Raw genomic sequence first — 26,742 nt, forward strand, 5'->3', positions numbered from 1 at the left:
TTATTTACACGATAATAATGCTAACTCGATTCTTTAATTAGTCATACACTCCTTGCAAAAATAAACTTATCTAATATCAGTGATGCTAAGACACATATGCTTAAAAATTGTGCTTATTGATTGCACTATGTGTGGTGGCCATGTAAATATAACAGTCATTTGCAATATATTACTTGTAGATTAATCTCATGACATTGAAGATATGGTAAATAGAAACATGGAAGTTATGGTAATTGGAAACATATTCTCGCTACTTTTATTCACGCGAGATAAGATAGGTTAAGCACTAAACACGTGTATCGGACAAAATATTTTGAAGTGATGATATGACGATATGTAAGTTTTTTTTGTAAAACACGAATTACGAGAAAAGTAAATGTGACTACAAGAAAATGAAAATTGCTACTCATCTTGACATTCTATTAAGCAACAAACGCAAAATCACATATATGTTCATATATTAATTCCGGATGACATGATAATTTTTTCAGCACTTTATGACTTTAATTAAACTTTATTGATCACACACACACACACACACACACACACACACAATTCTCTTTAAGATTTATTATTATTTTATTATTTATATATTATTATTATTCTATGTAAGGTTGCAACTTAATTTTTCACTGGTACATGTTTTTCACAACTGGCGCCCTATTTTATCTTTTTTTTTTAAACATTCAAAGAAATAAATATTCAGTACGTACTATTAATTTGCGCTTCTTTAATTCATATTATGTATGAAAAAAGTCATATTTTTAGCAATTTATGATTTAATAAAATAAATGCATTACATTATATTGAAACTTGCATACGCACAAAAAATTTTCAAATTCCATTTTTTTAAAAACATGTAAAAAATTTTATATTTCTAATTTTACATTTGCATAATGAATCACTTCCATTTTACTTGTACCACTTGTTTTTACATACTCTGCATATGTATAATTAATATTTTTTACCTAATTTATCTAAGACATATTTATATTACATAAAAAATAAAGAAATGTACACACATGTCTATTTCTAAAATGTTTAAAAAATCAAATGAATAAAAAAATGTAAATCTTGAAAATAATTTTATTAAAAGGTTTGTTTTAAAAAATTTTAAAGAAATTAATCAAACTATTTTCAAACAATTACTATTTTATAGAGCCTCGCTTTGTGATTTTATTATAACTAAAACAAGATTATATCTTTCCACTGTGTATTTTGGTAACAAAACCAATAGGATGACCATCTATTGGATGAGGCACTCCTACTGCAGCTTCCATCAGTGCTGGGTTATTAAGACACCTTCAATTTTTCCAGGTGAAATTTGATATGTCCTCTGTACTTTATGATATTTTTTTTTATTCTATCGATAATAAAAAGTTCCCCGTCATTGTCAAAATAACTAATGTTACCTGCATGCAGCCATCCTAAAAAAATTCGAATTTTCTTTTATGGTATATTTTCTCCCTAAAAATTTATTTCTTTGAAAAAAAATTAATTTGCCAAATACAAATTTTTTACAACTGGCGCTAACAATAAGTTGTAAAAAACGCCAGTTGTAAAAAACTGTATTACTGCAAAAAATTGTTTTACACAATATAATGTCATTTTAATCTGCACAGATCAGTGTTAAAAAATGTTCAAAAATTTAATGCTCTCAACCTGAACAATATATTAATAAAATTTAGAGCGTCAATTAAAAAAAAGATTTCTTATTTTTATTTTTTTTTCTTAATTTATAATATTTATTATATGAATAAATTTCTAATTTTAAATACAATTATTGTGTAGGAAATTAAAATAACTGTGTTGCGGAGTAACGTTATGAAAGAATAACACGTGAACTCAAGACTTGAAGAAGAAATATTAATCATATATTAATCGTATATTTTGAACAAGGAATAGATAATGATATAAAATAGTTAAAGAAGCGAGATGACAAAAGCACAAGATGATAGTCAATTGCTACGCCTACGGAAAAGCCTACTTCAGCGTATGCGACATTCCAGCAGCCACGAGAAAAGCAACTCAAGGAAGTAGAAATAGCAAATCGGAAGTATTCGGCGATCATCAACACCGGCACCGATTTAAGCTTGATGTGTAAAGTACGTAAAGATAGGCGCGCCGTAGCTCTACGAAAAGACTAAATTCGATGGGCTAGGGGCAAATAATAATTGTACCATGGGATCATTCGAGACGGATATGATTGTAGATAGCGGGATTTATAGAATAAAATTCCATGTAATAGACGACTCGTTACTCGTTAATGAAACATTGCGTATTAATTGGTGCAGATTTTCTCAAACAGACAATGCCAACGTTCCCGAAATATTAAAAATCGATATTGATAATAACAAGATAATGCGATAGACCTATCAAATGTCATGGACGATAACGGGCGTAAGGAAATTGAAGGACTTGTGCATAATTACCGGTCATACAAAACGCGAGAAGTAGAGATAAGCTTGAGACTCATTTTACATGATAAAATTCCTATTTTTCAAAGACCTCGAAGATTATCTCAGTCGGAGAAACAGGAGGTTGAACGACAAATAAAGTCCTGGCTAGAAGACGGAATAATTCGCCCGTCTAATTCTGAATATACGAGTTCAATCGTGCTAGTACCGAAAAAGAATGGCAAAACTAGAATTTGCGTGGACTTCCGAAAACTAAACCAAAAAATTATCAAAGATCGGTATCCTTTGCCACTAATTGAAGATCAATTAGATCGACTGCAAGAAGCTTTTCACAGCACTTGATTTAAAAAACGGATTTTTCCATGTCAATGTCGTAGAAGAAAGACGAAAGTATACCTCTTTTGTGACTCCTACAGGACAATACGAATTTAGGAAAATCCGTTTGGATTATGTAATTCGCCGTCCGTTTTTCAAAAGTATATTAATGCTGTTTTTAAAGACCTAATTGCCAAAAACATAGTACTTACATATATGGATGATTTAACTATTCCATCGCAGAATATTAAAGAAGACTTGAAAAATCTAAATCTCGTTATCAAAATCGCAGAGCAGGCCGGCCTTAACATAAATTGAGCTAAATGTAAATTTTTGCAAACACGAATAGAATATCTTGGGCGTATTATTGAAGGTAATACTGTTAGGCCGTCGGAAAATAAAGTCAAGGCCGTTATGAAGTTTGCGGAGCCAAAATGTGTCCGCGGTCAGAGTTTTCTCGGTCTCATGGGTTATTTTTAAAAATTTATCTCGCAATATCCTCAAATTGCAAGATCACTATCGAATTTACTTTGAATAAATGTAAAATTCGCGTTTGATGACGAAAAAAAAGCGCGTTTCATAGGTTAATAAATATTTTGAGTAGTAGTCCCGTCTTGCGATTATATAAACAAGTAGCAGAGACAGAATTACATACAGACGCGTCTAACAATAAGTATGGCTACGGAGCTATTCTGTTGCAAAAAGATTTCGAGAGTAATGTGTTTCATCCAATATATTATGCGAGCGGAATAAAACGTCATCCGCCGAAAAGAAATATTCTAGCTATGAATTAGAAGTATTAGCAATAGTGAAAGTACTGAGAAAATTCCGTGTCTATTTACTCGGAATCTCTTTTAAAATTGTAACCGACTGTTAAGTGTTTACGATGACTATGAACAAAAAAGATCTGTGTGTGCGTGTAGCTAGATGGAACTTGAGAAATATGTTTATTGCAACTTGAGAAATATGTTTATAAAATTTAGCATCGTCCAGTCAAGAATACGTTGCATGTGGACGCATTGAGTAGAAATCCATTATCCGAAACATTGTTGAACGAAGAGAATAATGACGGACTTGTGGCTAAGCTCAGAAAATGAAGATCCAGAAATTCGAAGTGTGATTAAGAGTGTGGAGCGTGAAGAATGTAGGTACTGAATATTTGATAAGGAACAAATTACTGCATAAAGATATAAATGACGATATTCTACTAGTAATTCCGAAAGCAATGCAAACTCAAATTATTCGTCAAGCGCATGAGAGTGGTCATTTCAATATAAACAAAACAGAGGCGATTTTGCGTAGCAACTATTGGTTCTCTGGTATGCGTGAGAAGGTTGAGAGAGTCGTAAAAAACTGTATAAATTGTATCGTAGCCGAGCAAAAGCAGGGAAAGTGTAGCAGGTTTTCTTGGGTAATAAAAATAGCAGTGAATGAAAAACTTGCTTTAATTGGTAAAAAGAAACGGACAGACAGAAAGCGCACGTAAACGTGGTTTTAATTATAAACATAAATGGGAGCGACAGACATTTATATATAAACTAGACTGCTAACTCCCTTAATTTCGCTTATGTAAAATGACCGCAGAAAGTATGTATGACAATATCTCATTCTGCGCAGAAAAATGGTTCTTTCTGCGCATGTACATATAGTATACGTAACGTGTACTATAGACACATGCATACACACATACGGAATCCAGCCTATATATATGTCATTACATAGTTACTTACAAGAAGTCGAGTCCCATGTACATAAGGAGTTAGCAGTCTAGTGATATATGGGTGATTCTACAAAAATAGGAATTTTTTGCGGCTCCTGTATTTTTATATTTTAATTAACATTAAATTGAATTTTATTTTGAATTAAAATGAAGACAATACTAGAATACATATAGACATATAATAAAAAAGAGGTAAAGTAATGTTTTTATTTTCAAAACTTATCTTATAATTAAGAAATTCTCGGTTCCCTGGTGTGTCACACACACACAAACCCAGAATTTAAATTATAATACATTGTCACAAAATAATTTTAGAATTATATAAAATTTTTATGAGTGATAACTAATTTACATTAGTCATTGATATCAACAACTGTATTATTTATGTTTTCTAATTTTATTTTATTAATAAACAACGTTATTAAACTTTGTCCCAAGATTTAATTCTCAGTCCCCTGACATTAAAATTATTTGCATTGTAAAATCATATATGGTCTCAGCAAAATAGCTATTCGTACCGAATGAATGAGTTTGAAGTAAAGTTAATGTACGTCAGTCATTTTTGTTTATTTTGGTTTTTATTCATTTTGTTACGTCCAGACTCAAGGAAGGAAGAGTCGAAAGGAAGGACGTAACTACTTAAATCGAACAACGCCAGGTAGTGCGTTTTGTTCGAGCCGAACGAACGTGTTTAGGCCCCAAATAGGTCAACGACCGCGAGGGTCGCTCTTACGCTATTTAAAGGGCGTTCGCTCGGTGGTCCCTTTTCGGCAAGAGAATTTAATCTCTTTTGCGCGGGATGGGACCTTAGTGCGATCTCTGGACGGAGGAAATGAGAGCGGGTTAATCAATTAATTAAACGCGAGTTCATAATAAAATTAAGTTTTATTTATATAAATAAAAACGGTGAAGAGACGGATACATAAGTAACAATTAACTCGCGCGCGGGATTTAATCTATAAAAAGGTGTGTGTGTGTGTGTGTGTGTGTGTTTCGCGGGTGTTACATAAGTACGGAGGTCGTCAATCGGGACATAAAGGGGGGAGAGTTTATTGTCTAAATATATTATGGTCCCGATTGGTTATTACAATAATTTTTCACTTTAATAGGTAACAAATAGTAATAATGTATACATGTGTGTGCGTGTGTGCGTATGTGTCATGGGAGTTCCCGAATCTGGATGGTGGAGGGAGGATAGGATCTTAATAAGACTTGCGCTGGGACGGCCAAGGGATATCTACGCTCAGGAACATACCAAAGGATAATCTCTTCAGGATTTACGTCGATTAGATATTGACGCAGGGCCTCATGTTCTACTGGCCCCGGACCGATTGTAAAGGTTCCTTCCGGGACTTCTCTTATCCCCGGGAATTGATTAATTAACCAAACTCTGAATTGATCGTAGGTGAGCTCGGCGTGCGATTCTAGTTCTTCCGAACCGTCGTCGCTGAGATTTATCGTCTCAAAATCTTCCGATAGTTCCCGGTTTTCGGAGGGCGTTGGGGAAGAGAGAGGTGAGTCCCCAAGGGTAATAATGGAGGGAACCGGGGACGGAGATCGAGATGAATCTGGGCGTGCGGGAGACAGGAGAGGTGGAGGAGAAAGGTTCCGCTGAGATTCGGCAGGTGATTCAGGTGAATCAGCGAGAAGGAAGGGAGGAGTTCGCTCCTGTTCGGTGGGTTCGAAGGGAGAGGGAGAGGGAATTCGCGGGGTTCCTGCGTATTCAGGGGATGAAATCGGAGAGTAATGAGATAGGTAGCGGATAGGTGTATTACAATTTTTTTCTTTGGCGTAACTATTAATAGTGTTAATGTGTTCTCTAGTTAATATTTCGAGTTTTTCGCGGAGTAATTTATGGTCGTCGGTTGTAGAAAATAAGTCCGCCGTAGCCCGAGCCAACTCTCGCCTTAGACGACGATTGCGACGATTTCGGGACCGCTTTATGACCCGTTGGGAATGGCGCGTAGTCTCCACTAACAACAGCGATATATGAGAGCTGTTCTTCGAGAAAGAGTCCTTGAATTCAATATTTATTTAAGAAGTGAAATTTTAATATTTATTCCGAAGAAATTTGCATCTTTGCAATTTTGTTTAGGGTGAGGGAACTTTGCGAGGGCTCTCACTGCAGTTATGCAGGAAACCCGACGGATACTAGGGAAGGTCGCGGCTTGCGCTGCAGCTATACAGGAAACCGTGAAACCAGGGCTCGCACTGCAATTATGCAGGAAACCGTGAAACCAGGGCTCGCACTGCAATTATGCAGGAAACCGTGAAACCAGGGCTTGCACTGTAATCATGCAGGAAACCGTGAAACCAGGGCTCGCGCTGCAATTATGCAGGAAGCCTTCAGCGGGGGAAGGAAGGGTTCAGGAATAATTAATACGAACTTCTTCGAATATTAGGTAACAGCTTTGAATAAAAGAAATTAATTTATTCAAGAACTCTTTTTAGTAGAGTGAGATTGTATATGCATATAAGGGGACTTACTACTTATGGCGTGCGTCGATAAAATGTTCGGTTCAAGATCGGCCCGTTGTAGGATCAGTGGGCCTCTAGGTCTGGCTGGTATATCCAATTGTTGTTATGCCGGAAGTTCACAGAGTTTCTCACTGAGTGTTCACGCTGATTTCACACTGAGAATTCGCACTGAGAATTCTTTCGCGCACTAAGAGTTGCGGTGAAAACGCAAGGAAACTGTGGATGTTCGACGAAGAACGATAAGTGACGCTCCGCAGAGAAGTTCGCGTTTATATCCCGGTTTTTGATTCACGCCCTCCGTTCCGCCTTTTGACAAAATCCTGCGAATAGAAGTTCATAATCGCGTTTTTAATATTTTTACTTTCCCTTTCTATGGGGAGCGTTGCAAGGATCGACGAATCAAAAGTTTAGTGCAGGCGTCTGCGAATCGGAGCTCGCTTTCCCAAAAACGGGGATGTCTCGAGATTTCGATATCGGCGGCGGTGTTTGTTGTTAGTTTTTCCTATATCGCGATATTTGTCGTTTGTTAGTGCCGCTTTTATCGCCGGGTTCTCGCTTTATTGCCCTCACGTGCGGCTTAGAGCTTGTTTGCTGAGAGGCGATGCGTGTGGCATATTTTTAATCTTTATATTTTTCGCCGCTTTCTCGCGAGAATACCCGCAGGTGTGCTATCTTATTTTGCACACTTTCGTTTTCATTATTTGTTTTTCCCTAATTTTACTAGGGAAGGATTTGCTTTCGGCGCGTTCTCGTCGTCGTTGTGTTTTCCCGATTTACAATGTTTGTCGGTTTCTCGCGAGAGTTTCCGCTGCGGTGCCGCTTCGCTTGGCACGTTTAATTTTATCAATTCGTTGTTCTAGTTTTCCCCTCAAAGGTGGGCTCGCTTTCGGCCCGCTCTCGCCGTCTTTATGTTTTGCCGATATGTGATTTTAACTTATTATTCGCGAGGGTGTCGGCAAGAATCCGCTTTCGGCATCTTTCCGCCTGGTCTCTTTTATTTACCGATTTTGTAATATTTATCGGTCGCTCACGATATCTGCAGCTGTCCGTTTCGCTGGGCACGTTTTCGTTTTATTATATACGTGCCGCTTAGATTATTATTATCTTTTTTCTTCCTTTTTTACTTACTTAACAACAAACTTCGCCTTGGTCGTGGGAAAGAAAAGAATCGTGAAGTCCGCCGGACGTAACAATTTCATTTCGCGTGATTTGATATGATGAATACATGTTGGGTCAGTCAACTTCTCAGTCCCCTGGTAAGTGTTATGTTAAAAGTTTATTGTTTTTATATTAACTTTCATTTAATGTAAATTATGTATAAGTTTAACTTTTAAGTTTTCCTCAACTATTTAAACCTCTATATATAATTCAAACAAGATATTTTTTATTTCTAAACCTCAAAATTCTCAGTCCCCTGGTTTTCAGTCCCTATTCTCAGTTTCTTGGAAAACAATATAACAGGAGATTAAGCACTAACCAGGGGATTGATAAATGTATATTAAAATAAATGTATCTTTGTATTTAAAGAGCGTTTCGCATTGTTTCTTGAAAGTTATTGGCAGTTATTTTATTATTTTACTTACTTATTCAATATTGTCCTATGGAAGAAATTTTATAATTGCAACTGTAGATTTTTTTTTTTTTTTTTGTAAAACACCATTATTTTATCATACTATTGCTTGTATGTATATCCTATCGCCGTAATTTCCACATCTTACTACATATATTTGTATATTATGCAAATACTTAACATTTTTGCCATGTTTATTAGAGATTAAACAATTCGCACCCTTATTTTTTTATTAATCGTTACCATGGAACTGTATAAGTATAATTGATATTATTATGAAAACAATAGTCTTCTTATGTTACTAGATTATACATATCTGTCTTGTTTTTATCAATCTCTTTTCAAGTATGTGATATAGAATAAATTCCGTTCAATTCATAAATCTTGACTAATTTACTTTTCGTTATCCTTGATTTGATAGCATTAACAATATTTTGTGCAAGTAGATATTTACATTTTATTTAAGCATAACGAACACTTCTCTGCTGTAAAATTTCGATTAGATGTTATTCTGATATATTATAATTTTATTTTGATATACGCAACAGACCACCTACCAAACAGCAATTTATCATAATTTATTTTCTTTAAAAAATAGAATAATGCGTTTATTTATGTCGCTATACATTTTTCTATATGACAGTTACTCAACATTATTAAATATATTTAAATATATGTATTTAAAAACTTTAATTATATTAATAGCAATTAGTAGCAATTATACATATTTATGTTTCATTATATTATAAGACACACATACAAATATTTATAATATTAACAAAACAAAACTTTTTAGGCGACCTATTACACATAATTAAATATATTTTTCATTAAAAAATTAAAAAATAAAACAAAAATATTATTACTTGAAATAAAATTATACATTTTAATACAATTAGATTTAACACAATTAATACATATCAATAACAATCAGCTTGAATAAGATATCATTAATGATTACAGATTATTAATCATTATTTTTTTCTATATGCTTATCTTTTATTTTGTATTCCTCATTCTTTTAACAAGCAAAACATTTAGCATAATAGTCCTAAATTAATCTATTATATAAACCATAATTCATTGAATTTGCATTGTGTTTGAATCACATTAAAATTTTTTTTGAATCGTCTTTTCTTTCCTTTTATTTATAATTTTTTAAATCACATACAAAATTATAATTATAAAATTGTGATAATTACTAATAGAATTATTAATAATTATAATTGAATATGATAATTATATTAATAAACATATGAATTAATAATAATAATAATAATAATAAAATTATTTTATTAATAATAATAATAATAATTAATAATCTAATTATTTTATTAATAACATAATTAAATACGATAAGTAATTGAATATACGATTTAGTAATTGAATACGATAGTAATTGAATATAATTAATTATTTTATTCATTTATTTTTCATTATTTTTATTATTTAACACCAGTTTTTTAGCCTTTGTTTTCAATTCATTCCTGGCGATTTTTATAGTACCTGTATATGGGAAAGCATCCAAAAATATCACTCCGGCACGAAGCTTATATTGATCCATCGTGTTATTTGCCACCAAATCTATTAATTCTTGCTCCGTTACCTATACAAAAAAGAATTGTATATTTTATAAAAATAATTGTATATTTCTTTCAACACATATACGAAATATACATATACGTGTGTGTGTGTGTGTGTGTGTGTGTGTGTGTGTGTGTGTGTGTGTGTGTGTGTGTGTGTGTGTGTGTGTGTGTGTGTGTGTGTGTGTGTGTGTGTGTGTGTGTGTGTGTGTGTGTGTGTGTGTGTGTGTGTGTGTGTGTGTGTGTGTGTGTGTGTGTGTGTGTGTGTGTGTGTGTGTGTGTGTGTGCGCGCGCGCGCGATTTTAAATGTTCTAGGCAAATACACTCGTCAACAAAATTAACGCATATGTATTTTAAGTCAAAATTTCGCATAATTTCAAATAAGCATAACTCCGCTAAAAATGATCGTATTTGAAATTTTTTTTTCATTGTCAAGCTTGAAGTCTCTACTTTAAAAACCATTCGTCAGATTTTTAATTTATCCTCCCCCCGTACGCGACTGCTTCAAAAGTAAGAACGTGTTTTGCTCTAAAAAATTGCGTACTTTGACGCACTCCACGGGGTGGAATAAATTTTTTCGCAAATCTTATCATAATTACCGTAAAATGTGGACTTTTTACTATAAATTAAAAAAAAAAAGTTTGTACGATTTTTTTTCGCGGAGTTATTACATATGAAAGTTACCCATACATTTTTTCCAATCTCAAAAATACGAAAAAACCTTTCATATAAAAATTGTACAACTCCGCGGCGGACGTCTTGTAAGTATAGTCTTATTCCAAGTGGAAACATTTTTGAGTGTTGTAAAATATTCATTTTCCGATTATTCTCATTTATTTCAATACTTTTATGCACAGAGTAATGATAGAAATCAATTGATGTAAAAAAGACACATAGTTGTTTATAAGAATAAGTACGTAATTTGCAACTAGCAGCTACATACTTTTTCTTACAAACAACTATGTGTTTTCTTTACACCAATTAAGTTTGTTTATTATTTTATGCATAAAAGTATGGAGAGGTAAGATCGTCAAAAAATGAATATTATACAAAATATCTCATAGTTTATGTAAAATTATGTCAAATTAAAGTATAAATTATCTCGTAAACTATTCATTTTTTAGTCATCTTACTTTTATAAATTTTTATCCGGAAAATTGCGAGGAATTGATTTATATATAAAAATATTATAATAATTCTATTTGAAAATTGTGATAAATAACCTTCAAATGACCATAAAAAGCACTCTTCAGAAAAAAATCAGTATAACGCCTCATCTTCTATTTCCCTTCAAATTAAACAACTTTTATATTAAACATTATTTTATTTGATCTTCCTGCGAAATTATCAGAGGTGATTGATTAAAGTGGAATACTTAATAAGTAATTTTTTATGTAAATGTAAGTCAAAAATGTAGAATGAACTTTTTTTTATTCATAATTAATATTTTCTAGAAATTTGATTTTGAAATTCCATTAAATACAAGTGCATTTGATTAACAAGGAAAATTGGCTCAATAGATCGCTTTACGTACAACTATTTCTGTTCACATTTATAAAGAATGTTACATTTTGTTTACTATTATTCCCAACCTTTTATGTATTTATGGAATTACAATAAGGAAATATGGACTAAAACTGATCAAAATCAATTATAATATATTTTCAATTATAATATATAATACGAGGCGCATTTTTAAAGTAAGGTCCGTTTTGAATTTAAAAAAGATCTTAACATATAAATATAATTTATTATAGCCAAACAACTTCTATAAGCTTACTTTATTTTTCCACATAATCATCATTGACTTCCACACATTTTTGATATTGTGTGTCAACAGCTTCCTCTCTCTCTAATTCCATTGTCTTAAAAGTCTGCCGCCTGTGTCTTGAACCAGTTAATAACGCCGTTCTTTAGTTTGTCATTAAACAATTGAATAGACAACTTTGTGAGGTTTTTAGACAAAAAATGTTATGAGTGACAATAAAGTTAGGCAATGGTGTCGTTTGTTTAGAGAAGGATAAACAAATGTTCATGACAAAGAGCGTAGCGGTCGCCCAACAATGATGATAGAAGGTTTAATGAAAAAGAAGTGAATACAAAAATTATTGAAAATCAGTGGTTTACGGTTTCAGAATTGTCTATACAATTTCCTAAAGCGAACTAAAAAACGAAAAGAAAAGCAAACTAAAGAACAGCATTACTAACTGGTTCAAGACACAGACGGCGGACTTTTACAACAATTGGAAGTCAATAGTGATTATGTGGAAAAATAAAGTAAGCTTGTAAAAGTTTTTTGGCTAAAATAAATTATTTTTATATGTTAAGATCTTTTTCTCAAAACGGACGTTACTTTAAAAATGCGCCTCGTATATAAACATTCGCAATAAAGATTCAGAACACATTACTATGAGGTCAAGCTTATTTAATTCACATTATGTGTGACGAGAAGAGTGACTTTTTCAGCAATTTATGATTTAATAAAATAAATGAATTATATTGAAACTTGTGCATGATCGTAAAATATTTTTGAAGTCAATTTTTTTCAAAAACTTGTGTAAAAAAACTTTATATTTTTAATTTACATTTGCATAATAAATCACCTCCATTTTACTTGTACCACTTGTTCTCATATACTCTGTACATGTATAATTAATATTTATCATACAATTATCTGAGACATAATTATTACATTAAAAAATTAAGAAATTTACGTACTATTTCTAAATTGTTTAAAGAGTTAAAAGAGTAAAAAATGGAAATATGAGAATAAGTTTATTTGTTATAAAAATTTTTAAAGAAATGATTCAAACAATGTCCAAAACTTTTCAATTTGCTATCATTATTTTACCGTTTTATAGAATTTCGCTCTGTGATTTCATTATAATTGCAACAAGATTATACCTCTGCACCAGGCACTTTAGTAACAAAAGCAACAAGATGTTCATCATCTATTGGATGAGGCACTCCTAGTACTGCAACTTCCATCACTGCTGGGTGTGTCACTAAGACACCTTCAATATCTCCAGGTGAAATTTGATATCCTCTGTACTTTATAAATGCTCCTATCCTATCGATAATAAAAAGTTCCCCGTCTTCGTCAAAATAACCCATATCACCCGAATGCAACCATCCTGAAAAAAAAATGCAAACTTATTTTATTATGGTATATTTATTCCCTAAAAACTTATCTTTTTGAAAAAATTGCTAAATATACGGCGTTAATAAATATAGGCGCCAATTGTGAAAAACTATATTAACTAGAAATAATTGTTTTACAAAATAGTATTATTTTAATCTGTGCAGTGTTAAAAAATTTTTAAAAACTTAATGCTATCAATCTGAATAATATACTAGTGAAATTTAGAGCGCCAATTTTTTTTTAATTAAAGTTTTTTTTACTTTTATTTCTTTTTTGTGCTAATTCTCATTTTTTATTTTTTTTGATAAATTTTTAATTATAATATTATTATTTTTGTAGGAAATTAAAACAATTATTTGTACAACAGATTCTTTATATACAGGATATTCTAAAAAGGTGCGGCGAAACTTTAGGGAGATATTCCTCACACTTAAAGGATGAAAAAATGTTATATAAACATGAGTGCGGAAACGCCGCTTATTTCAGGAGTTATGTTGAAAATACTATTGACTGTATTACTTACAAGAAACAATTTAGGATTAATCATTGTGGACGACAATCGTTTAATCAGTAGGTTTATTTATATTTTTTTAAGTGACCTTGAGTACGGTTACAACAAATGTTGAAAATGTCCACCATTCGCCTGAATACACGCTGGTATAAACGCTGCGCGTTCCGGCCATTACCATCTGCCAAGCCATAAATGAAATGCATGCTGCAAGTTCCGCATTTGTGTACATACATAACCATGGCTGTGATTTTGTACAATTACAATAAATCTTCCTATACAGCATCAAAACCAAAATATGTCTAAAATCGGGACATAAGACGTCTTTAAGATGTCTTTTAGACATTATGTCATAAAATGTCTTAAAGACGTATTAAAAACGTTTTAAAGATGTCTTATGTTCCGATTTTAGACATGTTTTTGTTTTGATGCTGTATGGGTTGTTTCACGGATAATCTACAGTACAGAACTGAATTAAAATGTGATCACAATGTTCTGCCAACTTCAAGAGATGCGCATCTCTTGAAGTTGGCAGAACAACAAATATTGACTTTGAATAACAAATATTGACCTTTAATAACATTAAAAATGAACCTTTAATAACATTAAAGGTCAATATTTTTCTTATTTTTACCTGGTAGATAAGGTCACTACCTCATTAGCTGTAACGTCGCATATTCCGAAAAAAAGGCTCTAACTTCTAAAATAAGCGTTTCCGCACCTATGTTCATATAACATTTTTTCATCTTTTAGGTGTGAGAAATATCTGCCTAAAGTTTGGCCGCACCTTTTTAGAACACCCTGTATATTGTATTTGTGAATAATAAAAAAAATTCTTTAAGTTTTTTTTTAATTGAAAAATTTCTATTTAAAGAAATAAGAAAAATAAATTAGCATAAACTTTTATTCTTATTGTAAGATACTTTGAACTGGCTGGTTTGCGTACAAATACATGTGTATAAATAAATATTTGTACATAAGTAATTAAATTAATTTAATTATATTATCATTAACGTTGCGCGTACGCGCAAAAAAAAGAAGATTTTTTACCTTCCTCATCAATAATATTATTAGTCGCTTCAGGATTTTTGTAGTAGCCATTCATTATCATTGCTGTCTTTATCCACAATTCTCCCGGATTATTCGGGCCAAGAACCTTTCCATTTTTTCGGTCTATGATTTTTATTTCCACATTTGCGACTACAGTCCCAGAAGACCCAGCCTTGTGGTGCGGAAGCTGCAATGTGCCGACTCCACAGAGCTCTGTCATTCCTAGAAATACAAAATAATTAATCAAATTTCCAAGATAAATCTTTCTTATTTAATTATTACTTATTATATGTATATTATCTTATTTTTTATATATTAATATTGTATTTATAACATTTTACTACCCTAGAATATGCTTACCAAAACCTTGTATCATCTGAACATTAGGTAAGGTACGTCTCATTTCTTCCTGTACTTTTGACTTAATTACCGCACCGCCAAAGATTATGGCTTCTAAAGATGATAATGAATATTTTTTAGCATAACCCGTTTTAAGAAATCGATTGATCATACTCGGGCTTAGAAAAATCACCGTTACCTGAATAGTAAAATAAGAAAAAATGATTCATATTTTAGTATTACAATACGCCAATTACATACGTGAAACTGTAAAACCCATGTTTTGTAATTTACTTTTATGCATACTTTGTAAATATGCATTATAACAATATGTAAGATAATATTTTTAACATTTTCCAAAAAAAACTTTTATGTATGTAAATTTACTTAAATTTATGTCAGCTATAAAATTATTATATTAACATATGATTTATTATTATAATGGTAGACATTTTTTATTAACAATCGAAAATCTCCGGATAGTACATAAATAGACTCTTTCAGCAAATTAATAGCATTCTTCTAAGAATAATAAATTTATATAAATATATAATAGCATTTTTCTAAGAATAATAAATTTATATAAATATATAATAGCATTCTTCTAAGAATAATAAATTTATATAAATACAATTTATATACAACGTTGAAAACATTAAATTTTGCTTGAAAGAAATAATTAATTTTATTACAGAGTAAGTTCGTAAGAGCAACATTAATATTTACTGCTTTATAGATAAAAAGATATCTAGCAATAAGTCATATAATTCTGACATACATATGTATCTTACAATTAGTTATATAATTGTTTTTTAAATCACAAAAAGGACAGAGATTTAAAAATATTTGCTCTTATGATTTCAGAGAAATAAAATCTGTTATAAATCTATTATAAATGAAATAAATGATAAATATTGAAACAAGATATATATTATTTTATATGAATACATATACATATATATAGGGTGTTCCGAAATTAAATGTCAAAACTTTGGAAGCGTGTAGGGAATTAATAAACTAAGAAAAAAAGTTATTTAGAAACTTGCTCGTTTTTGCTTTGTTTTGGAGAAAATCGCAAAAAAAGCAAACAAAAAGGTTTTCATTAAAACCATACTTGGGTTTGTTTATGTTTACATTCCTGCCTTTTTCATATAATTTAGTCGGTTACTTATCAGAAACCTTCAAGTGAATTACACACTGTAGATTCGCTTATTGTTTCTAATTTCTAGCTCGACAAACGGGAATAAGGCATTCAACAAGTATAGCGTTAAATCTGTCTTTATTGTCATGCCCCGCGCGCTTACAGTTATCGTTTTTCGTGCTGCCCATTATAATACAAACTCTACACACACCTGTGACAATATGCCGTGAACATAATCTAATGTTAAATACCGATGGTTTTCGGTTTCTGCGATGATAATGCAGCTGATGCTCTCCGAATGCTGGTCTTAGAATTGTCATCAAAATAGTGTAAGATACGATTTTTTGTCCGCAAATCTGTTCTCAATGCTGTCTGGAATTGGTCGCCTTCTTAACAAAATAAAAATAAACCAGTCTCTCGCAACTTATTAAAAGTCAATGTAAAGACTTGTCAGTTCAGCGTCGGTTCTTTTGTTTGGAAATCGGCGCGCATATTCTCGCATCGCCTTTGATGCATTACCGTCGCAGAAACCGTACACGAAAACCATGTCGGCAGATTCAATGTTAAAATATGTACGCGGTATATTGTCACAAGTGCAATTCACTTGAACGTTTCTAATGAGTAACAGACTAAATCATAGGAGAAAGGCAGGAATGTAAACATAAATTCAAGTATGTTTTTGGTGAAAATCTTTTTGTTTGTTTCTTTTGCGATTTTCCTCAAAACAAAGCAAAAACGAGCAAATCTCTAATAACTATTTTTTTAGTTTATCAATCCCCTACACGCTCCCAAAGTTTTGATATTTAATTTCGGGACACCATGTATATATATATATATATATATATAATATATACTATATTGTATATATATATAGGAGGTATCCCGTAAAGACCGAATAAACGCTTAAGGGTAGATTCCTGGGATCATTTAGAAGCAATTTTTCCTCAGCAAAAATGTCAAAGCATCAATAATTTTTTAATTGTAAGCGATTGAAAATTGAAAATAAAGGGTTTTTTGCAAACTAAGCTTTGTGTAAATAAAATATTTAAAAAACACATTCTTCAATTAATTTCAAGTAAAGTTTACTGTAACAGAATTTTAATTTAAGGTTTAATTACAAAGATACGTGATGGCAATAATAGGGAATATGCAAAAAATGATGGCCATTCTCAACATTTTCGCTGAGGAAAAATCGTCTCCAAATGATTCCAGGAATCAACTCTTAAGCGTTGATCCGGTCTTTACGGAACACCCTGTATATACCTATGTATACATATATGTAAGCGCGAACCGTAAGCTCATATCGAAAATCCGCATCGATCTTCCATCTAGCGTGAAGTATTTATAATATACCCGATTGCCGGATTTTAGGAGTAAGGCGCGCAAAGAGGGGACAGTTAGCAAAGGACCGCCTAGCTCGAGAGACGTATGTGAGCGAAGGACTGTCTCCATACTTAGAAATATTACGAACGTTAATTACAGTTAAATCTTTGTGTAATAGCCGATATTTGTGAAGCAATATTGCTCCGACATTATAAGTATCCGAGGCGTTGTGTGAATATATATAAATTTCATAAAGAGACGATAAAGTTATTTAAATAAATCCTCTGCGGCTCCCGTGCCTATCCTAGGATACTACATATATGTGTATATTATCTCAATTTTTTTCGTTAGCTTACGATTCGCACCTTGTATTTCTCGATTAGTGTACACATCATCTCTTCATTGAATTCCGGATAAATGATCACTTTGGCTCTCTGCACGATCGATTTTAGATTCATCATTACTCCGCTCAACCAATAAAGTGATGAGAACCAAATTGACACCGTATTGGTCAAATTTATATTTGTATCCTCGCTGAGGAATAATAGACAATAATTGGATATTTCGACGCCTTTCGGCATTCCAGTGGTGCCTGATGAGTACAAAATGCACACTGTTTTCTTGATGTCGTCATGTTTGACAAGCCGGAAATTCGCCACTTCGGTATTGTTGTACATGCTCAAAATGTCGGAAAAAGAGATGGCGTCGGAATGATCACCGAAAACCACAATAGTAGAGTTGCAATTGCTATCTTTCATCACGCTTAATATAACATTCATGGGTTTCTTGCTGCAGAAAATTACTTTTGGAGTAGTCATTTGCATGACATGCATCGCGGTTTCTAATGACAAACAGCACATAAGTATCATAAATATTATAGCAGACGAAAAATATTTGCCTTTACCGAGACTCACAATGGACATTTAGCAATGCAAAAATTCAAAAAATCTAAAACTACATAATTATAGAATAGTATGTTCTAATAACGAAACAATTTTTTGTTGGTGCTAAATAACAAATGTCTCTTGTCAATTCTAGAACTTCTCACTAAAAAACCTCGTGCACTTATAAATTCTGATTTTCGTAAGTTTTGGAAATGATGTAATCTGGATCAACAAAGAGATACATATTTTTTTATATATGGCCAAAATTGTCGTTAAAAAATGAAATACCTTTGAAAATAAATCGATGTTTATATTTCTAATAGTAAGCAAATCTAATCGAAACAATATAAATATATGAAAAAATATCTCAAATAAAAGTTATTAATTTATTTTTAATATATTTTGTAAGAATGTATGAGATTTTTTAAAATTTTCATTCCTACCTCCCTAATTTTTGAATATTTTTAAATTTGTCTTACAACAAAAGTTAAAGCAAATTTAACGCCAAAATTAACTATATATGTATGTACATGATAAAATATTTCGCATTTTTTTTCAAGAAATAATCTAGAAATACTTTTACACACGCTCTATCTGTAGAGCCTTATGGCGTTTGCTACTCATAGCGACAATTTTTTGTCGTAACCTCACATAGATAATTATAATCTATTAATAAATAATTTAAATGTAATAATTTATTTATAATATATAATATATAATTTATAATATATTTATTTAATAAATTATATTTAATAATTAAATTTATAATAATTTATGTTTACTTATATATTATAATTTATAATAAATAATTTAATTTAATATAATTTATATATATATATATATATATTTATATATTATAACAATTATGATGGCAAAAAATAATTTACACATATGAAAAAAATAATATGTTCTTTGTAAGAATAGAACTAACCAAACAAGAAAAAATTTCTTTGATAAGATATGAATAGATTAATAAATAGCTATAATAATACGATGCAATATATAAACAAATATGCTTATGTGATGAAAAATATCGAAAAGATGACATTTAAGCAATAGCATAATTTTAATTATTATAAATTATTTATTATAAATTATTATATAAGTACAAAAAAATAGATTATTATAAATTAAAAATATTAACAATATGTAAGATGTGATTTGCCAGTCGAATTTTTAAACAAGGTTTAAGATTTTATTGACCAACACTGACTAAGACTAATTCTTATATTATAAGATTTTATTTGGGAATAATCTCAATTCGAGATTTATTTCCCGACTCCCCTCTAACCCCCCTATAAAATTATAGGCGAGAAAAATATAGATCCGAAAGTCGCTGAATCGGGAATCGAACCCGAGACCTTTCGCTTGCCGGGCAACTGCTCTCACCAACTGAGCTATTCAGACCCTTCGATTCTATACTTTTCTCTGCCTTGATAAACAATTTCAATCAACACCATTATTAGGTCCAGGTGTGTAAATAACAATATGTAAGATGTGATTTGCCAGTCGAATTTTTAAACAAGGTTTAAGATTATATCTCGGGTTCGATTCCCGATTCAGCGACTTTCGGATCTATATTTTTCTCGCCTATAATTTTATAGGGGGGTTAGAGGGGAGTCGGGAAATAAATCTCGAATTGAGATTATTCCCAAATAAAGTCTTATAATATAAGAATTAGTCTTAGTCAGTGTTGGTCAATAAAATCTTAAACCTTGTTTAAAAATATTAAATATAAATACGTAAATTTAAATATTTAAATTATTTATTTATAATTGATAATTGTCTACGTGACATTACAAAGAAAAAAATTGTCTCCTTGAATAGCGAATATGTAAAACCATATAATGTAAAAACAGATAAGGCGCACATAGAATAATTTTTAGTTTATTTCTAAAAAAAAATGCGTTTTGAAATACAACTTTATCATATATATGGTTGAATTTGACGTTAAATATGCTTTAACTTTAGTTGTAAGATAAAACTCAATATTTTCAAAAATTAGAGAAGTGGGGAATTTCGAAAAAAAATCTAATACACACTGTTACAAAATACATTAAAAATCATAATTAAAAACTTTTATTTAAAACATGTTTTTATATTTTTACTGTTTTAATGGTATTTGCTCAGAAATATGAAAATCAATTTTTTTGCAAGAGTATTTCACCATTTTAACGGCAATTTGGGCCAATATAAAAAAATATGTGTCTCTTATTTTGATCTATACAACATATTCAAAGCTCATCAAAATTAGAATTTATAGGTTCGCGAGTCTTTTATCAGGAGGCAGCCATTCATTGCTTTATAGTATATAAGTATTAGTAATTACATATATTTATATTTATTAATTATAATATATATTTATTATTAATATTTATTAAATTTATTATATTCATTAAAAGAAACAATAATATTGTTACGTCCGCGCGACGACCTCGCGATATCTCGAAGACGCGCAACGCAACGCAACACTCGCACACACACTCGCGCCGGGAAATGAACAAGGCGTATTTAATAAGAGAACTCGGAAGCTTTACTAATCTCAGAATTACAAGAGCACGTTAATAAATGCAATGAAAGACCGCACGACCGTACAATTCGACAGCTGTCAATCCAGACCGATATCCCGTTGTCAAACAACCACACGTCGGTTGTTTATCCACAACCCCCCTTGACGAAGATATCCCGGAAACGCTCAAAGGGGTGACACCCAGGGACGCAACAATATGTATAAGAAATTTCTTAATAACATAAATGCTACACTTATACATATTACTATGTAATTAAATAAAATAAATAAAAAAGATAAAATCTAATTAATATAAAATAGATCAAATTCGCACATGCGCCAACGTTGAAATTTCATTATTTTTGATTATTAATCTAATATAACATAGCAATGTTTTTATGTCATTGTAGTAAAACTTACTCAAGTCCATGTTCTCGTTCCACGGATTAAAAATAGCGTTGACATAAACCGCTGCCAAGCAGGGCACAATGGAATTGAGATGATTATGTGTGCACAAACTAACAATATCGCCGGGTTTGATTCCTTGTTTTTGTAGCCATAATGCGCATCTCACGACTTTGTCTTGTAGCTCCGTATACGTAACTACTTTCTCAGTGCATGCATCCACCTATGAAATTATTGCTAGTATACATGGTGTCTTAAAATCACTAGATGTGCGTTTTATTGTAAATTATTTAATTATTTATTCAATATGAGATTATATAAGTTAAGTTTAATAATATTAAAATTAAATTGTATGATTGGAAACTAATATTATTTAACTATTTTATTACGTACCTGTTTGTATAACGAATATTACAAAATTGTATATGGATACATTCTATACTTATTACCAACATTATAGAATAAAGAATAATAAAAAAAGTAATGAAAATTTTATAAAAATTTGCAATTAAATTTTAAGCAAAATTTAGTTTATGTATTGATTTTTCTCATTATTAATTGTATTCATAAGAACACTTGTCTTACTAGAATGGATCTATGTTATTGTTCTTATAAACACATTGATAGAAGAGCGATAATAATATAAATAGATATTAATATTTTCATCATTACTTATATATTTTTTAACAAGTATTACACAACTTTCATATTTTTTTTGTTTTATGACTTTTTTATAACTTGTTTGAGTACTTTGAAAGTTCTCTTTTATTGATAAATATTCTACATTGACGTCACGTGAAGATTGACTTACTTGTGCAATTTTATCTCTATTGCTTTTCATTTTAATCCATATTAACTCTGCAAGGCTTTTATAGTTAGTTACATAAGGCGATACTTTTCCTTTGTAAATATTATTTTGCACGGTAAAACCCTAAAATTATTAAATGAGTTTGTTACTTTAAATAATTACAATATTTTTGCAAGTCGTAGTAAACTTGTATTTGTGTCTTTAATCTATATATGTATTATGTTATATTAACGGTGACTTTTTATTTAAATATTATATAAAAAAAATTATATAAAAAATATTCATAATATTTGCGCGATTGTTTTTGCACTTACCCTCAAATTATCTGTATCCATTTTGTCGAAGTAAATTTTTGATCCTAGGTATAATGTTTAAAATATGATTAAAAACCGACGTAGTAATTCGATGATATCCCTGCACAACATAAATACAGTCGAATCTAGCTAATTCGAACCTCGCTAATTCGAAAACCTTTACAAATCGAAACAATGTTCGTTTCCCTTAAGGAAATATCTGTAAGTCGAAAAAAAATACTAGATTAATTCGAAATTTTTGAAGCGGCGTTTGACCTCTGTAATTCAAATTTTTGAAAACGAAGCCTCCGTAATTCGAATCTTTAGAAACAAAGACTCTGTAATTTGAATTTTCAAAGACAAAGCCTCTGTAATTCAAAACAAACTGTTAATACTCTAACATTACCATGTTAAATGTTTGTTTGAATTTATCTGACATTATGTACACTGTAAAAAAAATCCTTAAATTTAATATACTTTTAATGTACATTTGCGATTATTTTCATAGATTAGTTTTATGTTGTAGCTAAATAAACAAAATAGCTAAACTTCTATAATTCGAATTTTATTTTTATACACCTCGATAATTCGAAAAACTTTCTATGTCGGAACCTCTACAATTCGAAGAATTTTTCTCTTCCTTTCAATTTCGAATTAGCGAAGTTCGACTGTAATTGCATTCAATAAATTGTTTTATGGCCATCTTATTTAATTAAATAATTTTTATTATTAATGTAATATGAACATAAAATAAAAAAATTTTCATATAAAATGAAAAGGCTTTAATGTTACACACACAACACATACACACACACACACGCGCGCGCATTTAATTTGTGTGTACAATAATAAAATTGCAATACAAATTTATTTATAATATAAATAATGTAGAAATATATATTATAATATAAACAATACACCTATATTATAAATAAATTTACATTGCAATTTTATTATTGTAGAGACAATTTGCAACTTCATTTTTTATTTTTGTTAAACAACATGCATGAAGATTTATCTTATTTTTAATCAAAGTTGCAGCAATATAAAGTAAATGTACGTAAAAAGGGAACATATAAGACATGATACTATAAGATTTTAAAAAAACGGACCAATATTTTTCTCGCCTATTCTCCCGTTGTAAGTTCGAGGATTATTAATTGATCGAACTTAGTAATCTCAAATCAAGAGATACAGTTTCGAGAAATTAAAAATTTGATTTTCGTGCTTGGCTCTATTGGCCGAATTTAAGAATCACATTTGTTATTGAATACCGAGAGCCGATAAAAATATTTCTTAATTTATATTTTAAAAAAAGTATATACAATAATAAAAATACATACAAAAACACACCGTATACACTTTTGTGTAAAACATTTGTGTATCTTATAATTATAGATTATCTCATTGCAATAACGCTTAAACTCGTGTTTATAATAGATTTAATCAATCTTGAATTTACATATATTATATAAGTAGAATTATCTATATTATTTTTCTATATATACTCTGAACAAAGATATTACAATACAAAATCTAATGTAGCTATATGAAAACATCGTTAAACGTTGTAAAACTGTAAAATTTAATGCAAATATTATAACATTGTTTTAGAAACATTATTTTTTATTGGGATTGCAGTGCAAAGTTTTCTTGCATTAAATTATTTTATTTTTAATTTTTGTACACCTTAATATTTTTATACATATTATACACTATGAGGAATTGTCATACTCTTAAAAATCTTTTATTTTCATACAGGATGTAACTCAGCGTCGTATGACTTTTACCTAATTTCGTCTTAAAAATCATAAATTAAAAAATATTATAGTATTTTTCTTTGTAAATAAATTTGTAAATTCTAGAGAAAAAAATTATCCTAAGAAAAGAGTTAAAATTTCAAAAATATATTTAAGTAAAAATAAAAAAAGAAAAGAAAAAACAAAGAATTTATAGTAATAATTATGTATATATTATGTACATGTATATTATATAGATATATTAAAGTATGTAATAATTATAAACTTAAAAATATTTGTTTAAAAGCTGAAAGATTCTAAATATATATAATAGTAATTTCAGAATGAGAGAGAGAGCATTTGCATAAACTTAAAAAATTTTCTTAAATGTATCATGATTATAGCATTAAAATTTTACAAAAATACATAGTTTAATATTATGTACAAAATGTATAAGTACATGTAAAAAAAATTTAAAAAAAAAAAAATAAATATTTGTTTATAGATGTCCAATTTACAGCGCAATAATTTTGCTACAGCAAAATTCTTTCTTTTTTATATATGATATCAATGCTCTCGTAAGAGTGATGTAATCTTTTACTTAAAAAATGTATTTATAATATAAATATCAAGTTTACAGCAATGGTTTTACTAAAACAAAATTCTTTTTTTTTCATATATGGCATTAATGCCATCGTGAAAGTGATGTAATCTCTTATTCAAGAGTATCATAATATTCGAAATCTATAAAAATGGAGCTCTATTATTTCTCTTGAATTTTTATCTTACTAAATTATATTTAGACACTATTACAAGTTAAATAAGAATTTTATTTGAAGAAAATTTTTATAATCAAAACTATGACAATGATGAATAAAAATGGAATCTGAAAAAGGCGAATATGAAGGTATAACTAAACAATTAAAAAAACTCTGAAAATTTTGTTATTTTTCTTCTGAGATAAAGAGACATGGTAATGATACACATTGTTGTAATAACATTTATGTGTAATGTTCTCATACAAGCTAAACAAACAAAAATTTCAGATAACACGATTATTATCAGCTTCTAAATTAAAAAAGGTATCATGAAATGCAATACAATAAAGTATCATATCTACAGTGACCGGCAAAAATAAAAAGCCATCTCATCTATAAAACTGATTTGCTTCATAAAGATAAAAAAAAATACACTACTAAAAAAAAGTAAAAAAGGGATCACTTTTTCTATCCTAAAAATTATGTTATTTTCAAACCGCTGAAACTCGGTACAAAATTAAAAACGCATTTTGAAGCTTAAAGTTTCAACTTTAACGCGGAATCGGTGGTTTTTACAAATTTTTTTATCTTTCCATTCTATGCTTTAAAAAAGGACTGTTTTGTTCCTTAAAATTACATATTTTTGACACTCTGCATGTTGATAAAAAAATTTTTTTCGAAAATTCCACTCAAGTTTCATAAACTATAACATTTTGCCTACAAAACGCTATTTAAAATATTTTTCTACAATTTTTTTTTTACCGAGTTACACAATTTTGTAACTAAATCTGTATTTTTTTAGAACAAAGAAAATAAAAAAAATTATAAAATTATCGACCGCACGTTAAAGTTGATTCTTTAAGCTTCAAAATGCTTTTTTAATTTTTTGTCTACGATGATTTTTTCGCCGAATATCGACATCATTTCTAAAAAATACAGGTTTAATTTCAAAATCAATAACTCGGTCAATATAACATAATTTGCAAATAGCATAATTTTTAGAATAAGAAAAGTGCTTCTTATTTTTTTGAATAGTGTAAATGGTTTTTGAAATATTACTTATTAAGACTTTCTGAATTGTTTTCACGAATACTACATATTCCTAAAATTTGAATCACCTTTTTTGTACATTCCGTAGAATATTTTGTCTCATCAAAATTAAAATGTATATTATATGTGTCAAAAATAGAGAATTAAGAACTTGTTGATAGATCAAAATACATAAAATGATATATTAATCTAATAAATATCGAAACGCGAAAATACGTACCAGTCTCTTTCGAGAACACAAGTTATGCACAGTTTCTTTCTAATGACTTGAGAAGACTAAGTTTTATTTATTCATACGATAATGTTGACTCGGTATTTTATTAATCACACACTGCTCGCGAAAAAACTTATTATTACCGATGATGCTGAGATACTTGTGTTCACTGGTTGCATCATGTATAGTGATGCATGCATCATGCAAATACTAACAGTATCCTGTTATTCGCAACACTATTTGAAGATTAATCTCACCGACATTGCGCAAAGTTGTGGCATTATCAAGTTATGGAAAATAAAAATGTATCCGCTCTACTTTTATTTACACGAGATAAGATAGGCTAAACACAAACGTATTGAACAGAAGACAATTAAAGTGATATGATGATATGAAAGTTTTTTTTATGTAAAATGCAAATATTGTACTCCGGATAACATGATAATTTTTCCGCCATTTTATGATTTTAATTAAACTTTATTGCCATAAATTTTCT

The 26,742-nt window shown here is 30.0% G+C and overlaps 1 protein-coding gene across 2 annotated transcripts; it reads right to left on the reverse strand.

The window, feature by feature from the left end:
• Window positions 1-9,866: 9,866 nt before the first annotated feature.
• On the reverse strand, window positions 9,867-26,655 carry LOC145946987 (uncharacterized). Of its 2 annotated transcripts, none has more exons than XM_083056744.1 (9): window positions 26,253-26,655; window positions 22,507-22,550; window positions 22,196-22,315; window positions 21,400-21,607; window positions 17,952-18,427; window positions 15,144-15,321; window positions 14,784-15,005; window positions 12,988-13,217; window positions 9,867-10,106 (listed from the first exon to the last, which is right to left on the reverse strand). In XM_083056744.1, exons 2-9 carry the CDS (start codon window positions 22,525-22,527, stop codon window positions 9,927-9,929), a joined length of 1,635 nt encoding a protein of 544 aa, XP_082912870.1. In that variant the 5' UTR covers window positions 22,528-22,550; window positions 26,253-26,655; the 3' UTR covers window positions 9,867-9,926. The 2 variants fall into 2 exon arrangements, with proteins under 2 accessions (XP_082912870.1, XP_082912869.1); XM_083056743.1 differs by having other exon boundaries at window positions 22,507-22,705; window positions 26,253-26,653.
• Window positions 26,656-26,742: the final 87 nt, after the last annotated feature.

Source organism: Prenolepis imparis, unplaced genomic scaffold (genome assembly GCF_030444845.1).
Source record: "Prenolepis imparis isolate NDT839.2.m4 unplaced genomic scaffold, iyPreImpa1.0 SCAF_36, whole genome shotgun sequence".
NCBI lineage: Eukaryota > Metazoa > Arthropoda > Insecta > Hymenoptera > Formicidae > Prenolepis > Prenolepis imparis.

Bases quoted from the DNA above. Each gene is read 5' to 3' on its own strand.
- LOC145946987 (XM_083056744.1), bottom strand. From the start codon at position 22,527: ATGGATACAGATAATTTGAGG. The intron at 13,218-14,783 runs GTAAAAAATCTT...TTTTTTTTTCAG, and splicing joins TAATATTATTGATGAGGAAG to GATGGTTGCATTCGGGTGAT. The intron at 10,107-12,987 runs GTATAATCTTGT...TTTTTTGTATAG, and splicing joins CTAAAGTGCCTGGTGCAGAG to GTAACGGAGCAAGAATTAAT.